The sequence below is a fragment of the Protobothrops mucrosquamatus genome, unplaced genomic scaffold, assembly GCF_001527695.2.
Source record: "Protobothrops mucrosquamatus isolate PMUCROS unplaced genomic scaffold, P.Mucros_1.0 scaffold69, whole genome shotgun sequence".
NCBI lineage: Eukaryota > Metazoa > Chordata > Lepidosauria > Squamata > Viperidae > Protobothrops > Protobothrops mucrosquamatus.
In genome coordinates, this window is record NW_015386447.1 from 166,131 (window position 1) to 174,318 (window position 8,188).

Here is an 8,188-nt window from a genome sequence, read left to right on the forward strand (position 1 = left end):
GCCTGACCTAGGGAGGATTTTATTTAGGGTGATTTTAAAAATAATTTTAAATAGAAACACAGCTTCTAATATTCGGTTTTTTAATCTGGTTTTATAGGGGTTTGTAGTTTTATGTTTTGTATTTGTACTGTTTTTAATACGCTGTGCACCGCCCTGAGTCCTGCGGGAGAAGGGCGGTATATAAATTAAATTATAATAAATTAAATTATAATAATAATAATAATTTAGATCACGTTTTCATTCCATAATCTATCAATTGAGAAAAATAAACGATTACCTTATCAAAAAATCTGCTGAGCTTGACAGCATTGGAGGAACCTGCAGCCAAGTAGCGAGGACTTGTACAATCCTGAAAGACCAAAGAATTATTTTTCTCTTTAATTTCTTAATTTTCTCATTGGTAGATAGTCCCTAAAAGTACAGAGGAGTTTTGAGGTGTGTGCTACAAACACATGTTCAAACAAAGGTGTTGTTAACAACGCCAATACGTCAGGCATTTCTCATAAAATACTTTTTTCAATATGTGGAATTCACTAGAAAAAGCAGATTCAGTATTTTTTCCTTCCAAAGAACACAATAAAATTTTCTTTTTGGTGGGGAGAGGCACTTGTAGAATATAATATATCTATTGCTTTCAGATAATTACAGAGAACTTATCGGACAGCTGTCATTAGATCCTGAATATTTGAATCTCCGATTTTTTTAAAAAATAAATGAAACTGTTTCTCTAGGTGCTGTATTAATTTAACTGGAGTATAGTGATTTTTCTAAAACTTCAATCCTGTTTTTACCTTCATTCTCAACTAACAGCTCTTCACAACTAAAATATATTTCTTCCTTAATTCTTTTTTTACACTTAGCATCTTCATTTGTGTATTCATTCCACCAAATACAAGCTGAAGCAAAATTTTATTTTCACATCCAATGGTAATAGTCTTTCTTTCAACATAAATAATCAGTGTTCTTTCCTTTGGCAGCTTAATGTATTTACCTTATTGTAATCTCTCTCCCACCCCTACTGTATTGATACCTGGTTTTGTAAATCATTAGTTAGTAGCAATCAATACACTTGTTGCCCCAGAAGACAGAAAATATGAACCCTCCATCCCAGAATTACTTGTCAAAGACAGAGCAAGTGTATCTATATACCAGTGGTTCTCAACCTGTGGGTCGGGACCCCATTTGGGGTCGATTGACCATTTCATGGGGGTCGCCAAGCAAGGCTGTCCACCATTTTTTTTGTCCGCCATTTTTTTTGTCCGCCATTTTTTCCCCCTTTTCCGGCAGGTGCCTTACCTCCCTTGGGCTGCGCCAGCTGGTGGTCGGCCTGCTCCGTCTCTGCCGCTTGCCAGATACGCCTCGGCCGGCGCAGGGGACGGAACCACGCATGCGCGGCGCTCCCAGGCGGGGAAAATCCTCGACTTACGACGGGTTGGGTAGTCCTCAACTTACGACCGGTTTAGTCCTCGACTTACAACCGGTTTAGTCCTCGACTTACGACCGGTTTAGTCCTCGACTTACGACCGGTTGGGGTCGCGGCATTAAAAAGGTTGAGAACCACTGCTATATACTATCATGTATGTGACACACTTATTTAGGCACGCGTGATCAGTGATCATTCTTCAGCTCCTAGACAGCCAATGTGGTGTAGTGGTTAAGGTGTTGGGCTATGATACCAATGTTCTTATTATCACTGAAAAAAAATATTTTTGAAGAAAGAGTAGGGGTAGGTTGCTAATAGAAATTCCAGGTAACTGAATGGTAAGCACTACAGTGAGGGAAAAATTATTTGATCCCCTGCTTATTTTGTACATTTGTCCTCTGACAAGGAAATGATAGGTCTATAATTTTAATGGTAGGTTTATTTTAACAGTGAGAGACAGAATAACAACAACAAAAATCCAGAAAACGCATTTCAAAGAAGTTATAAATTGATTTTCATTTTAATGAGTGAAATAAGTATTTGATCCCCTATCAATCAGCAAGATTTCTGGCTCCCAGGTGTCTTTTATACAGGTAACGAGCTGAGATTAGGGGCACTCTCTTAAAGGGAGTGCTCCTAATCTCAGCTTGTTACCTGTATAAAAGACACCTGTCCATAGAAGCAATCAATCAGATTCCAAACTCTCCACCATGGCCAAGACCAAAGAGCTGTCCAAGGATAACAGAGACAAGATTGTAGACCTACACAAGGCTGGAATGGGCTACAAGACCATCAACAAGCAGCTTGGTAAAAAGGTGACAATACTTGGTGCGATTATTTGCAAATGGAAAAAACACAAAATAACTGTCAATCACCCTTGATCTGGGGGCTCCATACAAGATCTCACCTCATGGATTTTCAATGATCATGAGAATGGTGAAGAATCAGCCCAAGATCCGGGGGGATCTTGTCAATGATCTCAAGGCACCAGAGACCATAGTCACCAAGAAAACAATTGGTAACACACTACACCGTGAAGGACTGAAATCCTGCAGCGCCCACAAGGTCCCCCTGCTCAAAAAGCAGATGTACAGGCTTGTCTGAAGTTTGCCAATGAACATCTGAATGATTCAGAGGAGAACTGGGTAAAAGTGTTGTGGTCAGATGAGACCAAAATCAAGCTCTTTGGCATCAATTCAACTTGCCGTGTTTGGAGGAGGAGGAATGCTGACTATGACCCCAAGAACACCATCTCCACCGTTAAACACGTTGGTGGACACATTATGCTTTGGGGGTATTTTTCTGCTAAGGGGACAGAACAACTTCACTGCATAAAAGGGATGATGGACGGGGCCATGTACCGTCAAATCTTGGGTGAGAACCTCTTTCCCTCAGCCAGGGCATTGAAAATGGATCGTGGTTGGGTATTCTAGCATGACAATAACCCACAACACATGGCCAAGGCAACAAAGAAATAGCTCAAGAAGAAGCACATTAAGGTCCTGGAGTGGCCTAGCCAATCTCCAGACTTAATCCCATAGAAAATCTGTGGAGGGAGCTGAAGAGAACTGCCAAACATCAACCTTGAAACCTTAATGACTTGGAGAGGATCTGCAAAGAGGAATGGGACAAAATCCCTCCTGAGATGTGTGCAAACCTGGTGGCCAACTACAAGAAACGTCTGACCTCTGTGATTGCCAACAAGGGTTTTGCCACCAAGTACTAAGTCATGTTTTGCGAAAGGGTCAAATACTTATTTCACTCATTAAAATGTAAATCAATTTATAATATTTTTTTAAATGCGTTTTTCTGGATTTTTTGTTGTTATTCTGTCTCTCACTGTTAAAATGAACCTACCATTAAAATTATCATTTCCTTGTCAGTGGGCAAAATCAGCAGGGGATCAAATATTTTTTTCCCTCACTGTAAAATTGAACTATGGCATTCTGTTAGCAATTTTTTTAAAAAGCCAAATTAATTGTTGCCATTTCCCTTAAATGTATAGTTCCCAAATTTGAGTCCTCTAATGCTATTAGCTTGCTGTTTCAACACTGTATAATTAGCAATAAATTAATGTTTAATTTTTACAGTAAAATTAATATCTAGACCTATAAAAAACCTGCAATAAGTGCATTAATATCAATTTTAGTTAACATTTTTATTTTTGTGCCTGCCTTTCCTCAAAGAAGTTGAGATAGTATACTAAATAAATAAATAGCAACCTTCAATTAAAACAAAACCAACAAATAAAAGGACAGGTGTTGACAGTGAGACCTGAGATTTAAATGTGTTGAAGCAAAGTTCACTTGGATAAAGGAATCTGAGTGACTGTTATGCCTAAGTCCCCTTGTGGCTCTCCAGTGTGGTTAGAGCGTATTGATCTCATATATCAAATAACATTCTGTACAAACTAAATATGGTCTTGATGAAAGTCATAGTTGTGCTATAGCCTAAGGTTTGCAAGACTTAAATTTCTCAATCCTGGCATGCAGCTATAAATATGCTGGGAAAAACTGTTTCCTGACTAAAGGGAATCGAATTAGTCTATAGGATAGGGACCATGGTGATGTCCTTCTTCAGGGTTATAAAGGTCTTCTTGGCTAGATACCTACTTTCATCCTTTCCATGTTAAATCTTGCATAATATACACACTTAGAGGAAATGGAGGAAAGATGCAGAGAAGATCCTTGGGCTCTTTTGATGTTCAAGATATCTGATGCTATGGCTCCCTCTGCAGGGAACTGGAAGACAAAATGGCTCAGCTTACAGTTAGCTGGAAATACAAGTCTACTAATGGAACTTTAAACCTTGTGGTGATCTCATGAAGAATTTATTCATTCATATTGTGAGACATAGACTCTGGATGTGTTTTGAAGAAGTTGAGACTCTGGTCATTCCAGCATTGTTGAGGTCTTCCTCATGAAGGATTGGGGCTCAATTCTATTTAGGTATAAAAAATATGCTTGGGCTGTATTGTGCTTTGTCAAGGACAAACATATTAGAAGCCTGAATTCAAGATTAGCTAGTCCAATTACTGTTAATCACCAGAAAAAATTATACTATGTTTGTAGTCTGTTGTTGTTCAGGGACACTGAAACATCTACCCAGTCATACACCAAGAAAACTTATTTTGGTGGTGTTTAGGGTATGAGTTGACAACTCCCAAATGAATTTCTAGGTTCTAGGACTTCTATTATCTGAAGGACTATTTCAGATGCAAGTTTAACTTAATTATGATGTCCCATTTTCATAACTTTATGTAAGAAAAAGACTGCTTGCTATGGGTAAATTATATAAGACGGAGCATGAACTGAGTCAATGCATGATGTTTTGGGAGGCATGTCAGAATTGATTGTTTGGCACATGAGATACTGACCTTAGCTCAGATATCTTTTGAGCCAGACAGGACTTGTTTGAGAGTCAGAATGTCTCTGAAATTCTCTTTCCTTTTAGTCTTTAGAGAAAATTGTTGTAACATTCTGAAAACTATTGTGCTGGTGGAACTAGTTTTATGGCCTTGATTTTTAGCAGATGACTTAAATTTGGAAATGTTTTTCTGTTGCAACTTGGGAGGAAAATATAAATGTGTATGTCTTGAAATTCTATGGCATAGCCACAGGCAACTATGAAGCACCGAGTGTCTATGATGAGAGGAATTTACAGTGGATAAATAAGACATAAACTGTCTCTTACTGCTGCCTCTTTACAAAATTGGGAAGGATCAAAGAACTGGTGGGAAAGTTGCTCTGTGGAAGTTAGGTGCTCCATAACATTCTTTGATTCTGTCTGCAAGGGAAAAAATAGCTTAAGGGTACTCTTCAGCGATAATGGAAAATGAGCAGGATTTATTTCAGGAAAATGACTATTCTTTGAAATAAATTTATGGCCAACAATAGCATTAATCCAAGCTGAGAAAATAAAAGATAACACAAACCAGATTGATTTCTTCTGCACTGAAATCCTCAACTAGAAAAGCAGTTCGGCTCAAGACCTCATTACGTTTTGTCTCTGGGATTTGATCTAATTTTGTTCCTATGACAAGCAGTGGAATCTGGTTATCAGCAAACTGCTCCCGATCATAGTCTCTGTGAAGGAAAGTGAAGATAAGATATAAACCAGTTTGTGAAATATTGCAGGTGGCACACTAGCTAACATTCACCAAATATACTCCTTGCCACAGCTATCTATCAAGATCTGCTCTTTCTTGGGGAATGCAACCCCATCTTTAAGATGCTTCACCCCAATCCCTGAGTACAAAAGTACTTCCATTGTGTCTGGATTTAATTTCAGGATGGTGATCAAGCATGAAAAGTAGAAAGTACTGCTAAGGAAGGTGACAGCAGCAGCACTCTTCAAATTAGCACAGAACATATTTTACTGAACGTGTAAGGAAACTTTATACCGGGTAAGAATCTTAATCTATTTTTTAATCATTTATTACATGTTTTCACTACTTAAGAGCTCTTACATCACAATATAACAACAACCAAATCTAGTATGAATATGGCAAATGAAAAGTAAAGATAATATAAATGTACAAGGCATGTTTATGAAAATCCAGTGTCAGGCCTTCGAGGCAGGCTAGATCAAGAAACAGACATTGCAACGATTCCAAAAATGATACTTTATTGTGGCAGTATATAGTAACATAATTTTGAAAGCCAGTCCAAGTTTCTCTTAGTTCCATCTTATACTAAACAAAATCAAAATGTGGTTATTTTAAATTTCTTTCTCATGCTTCCTTCTATCTCTTTTGATCAAGCCTCTTTTTAGTGGAATAGATTGCTCCTTCCTTCCTCCTTTGACAGCTATCTCATATCTGCCTAAGGTTAGTTCTCTGGTCATTTACATCAAGGTATAGCCTGAGTTTTAGAAAGCTGCATGTATATTAACTCTTCCATTGCAAAGTCAGGATCTGATACGCTCTGAAATTTAGCTACATTAGTGGAATCCAATTTTATACGGTCTCTTTAAACTACCCAGAAAAAAGCAACCATTTGCACTAGCATTTCACGTGCACCTAAAGATTAAAATGGGGCAGGCCTCCACCCTCCTAACCTTTCATAAAGCATTGAAGACCTGGCTTTTCTCCCTAGCGGTAGGATGAGCTGTCTGCCTACTGGAAACTTGACTTCATGCAAGATTTTTGTTTTTAAATATATTTGGTTATTATAGTTTTAATATGGCCTTTATGTTATTTTAATTTTTGATTGGGAGCCACTCAATTTGTTGTAAGATGGGAGAATATAAAAATGTTTTAAATAAATAAGGTCAAGTTTATTTATTTATTTATTTTATTTATATCCCGCCCTTCTCCTTACGGACTCAGGGCGGCTAACAACCAGATAAAAATACTAATCCCAAAAAACTACAGATTAAAAACATAATTAAAAACAAATATTAATAATTGGTCTAGTTAGTTAAAAATTACTTTAAAACCCCCATTAAAAATTTTCCCCTAGGCCAGTCCTGCAAGTTGGAATAACCATGTCTTAAGGGCGCGGCGGAAGGAAGGGAGATCAGGGATCACCCTGATCTCTGGGGGTAGTTCATTCCAGAGGGTGGGAGNGCATATCTCAATTAGAATCATAGAAGCTGGAAGAGACTTTGGAAGCCTTCTAATCCAACCCTCTGCCCAAGGCAGGAGTCCTCATAACATCTCAGACAAATGGTTGTCCAAATGTTTCTTGAAAACCTTCAGCCACAGAGTACCCACAATTCTGTGAAGCAAGCTGTTCCATTGATTAATTATTCTCGATGTCAGGAAAGCCCTTATTTCCAGGTTGAATCTCCCTCTGATGAGCTTCCATCCATTGCTTCTTGTCCTGACTTCAGATCTATGGGGAGTAAATCAATGTCCTCTTCCCTATGATAGCCCTTCAAGTACTGAAAGACTGCTGTTTATCTCCCCTGAGCCTTCTCTTCATTAGGCTAAATATACCTACTTCCTTAGCCATTCATTGTATGATTTAGCCTAGAGGTCTCTTATCATTTTTGTTGCTTTTCTCTATACTCATTCCAGGGCTTCAGAATCTTTTCTGAATCATGATGACCAGAACTGGATGCAGTATTCCAAGTCCAGTTTCACCAGTGCCATATAAAGCAGTACTATCACTTCCTGTGATCTTGCTGTTATTTATTTATTTATTTATTAATTTAATTTATATCCCGCCCTTCTCCTTGCGGACTCAGGGCGGCTAACAACCAGATAAAATGCTACTACCAAAAAACTACAAATTAAAAACATAATTAAAAACAAATATTAATAATTGGTCTAATAGTTAAAAATTACTTTAAAACCCCCATTAAAAAATTTTTCCCCTAGGCCAGTCCTGCAAGTTGGAATAACCATGTCTTAAGGGCGTGGCGGAAGGAAGGGAGATCAGGGATCACCCTGATCTCTGGGGGTAGTTCATTCCAGAGGGTGGGAGCTCCCACAGAGAAGGCCCTCCCCCTTGGGGTCGCCAGCCAGCACTGTCTGGCCGACGGCACCCTGAGGAGACCCACCCTGTGGGAGCGTACAGGCCGATGGGAGGTAATCTGCGGCAGAAGGCGGTCTCGAAGACATCCCGGTCCGATGCCATGGAGCGCCTTAAAGATGATGGTCAGCACCTTGAAGCGCACCCGGAAGGCCACCGGCAGCCAATGCAGCTCGCGCAGCAGCGGTGTTACATGGGAGCGACGAGTCCCTCCCAACACCGCCTGCGCGGCCGCATTTTGGACTAGCTGGAGCCTCCGGGTGCTCCTCAAGGGAAGCCCCATGTA

The 8,188-nt window shown here is 39.2% G+C and overlaps 1 protein-coding gene across 2 annotated transcripts in view; it reads right to left on the bottom strand.

The window, feature by feature from the left end:
• RABL3 (RAB, member of RAS oncogene family like 3) overlaps positions 1-8,188 on the bottom strand; it is a 30,959-nt gene that overhangs the window by 9,975 nt on the left and 12,796 nt on the right. Inside the window, exons 5-7 of one of the 2 annotated variants that reach the window (XM_015812113.1) lie at positions 5,358-5,508; positions 4,036-4,164; positions 278-349 (exon numbers count right to left, since the gene is read on the bottom strand). In XM_015812113.1, the coding sequence (XP_015667599.1) occupies positions 278-349; positions 4,036-4,164; positions 5,358-5,508 (352 nt within the window). The remainder of the gene's footprint in view (positions 1-277; positions 350-4,035; positions 4,165-5,357; positions 5,509-8,188) is intronic. The other variant, XM_015812115.1, reaches the window with a different exon arrangement.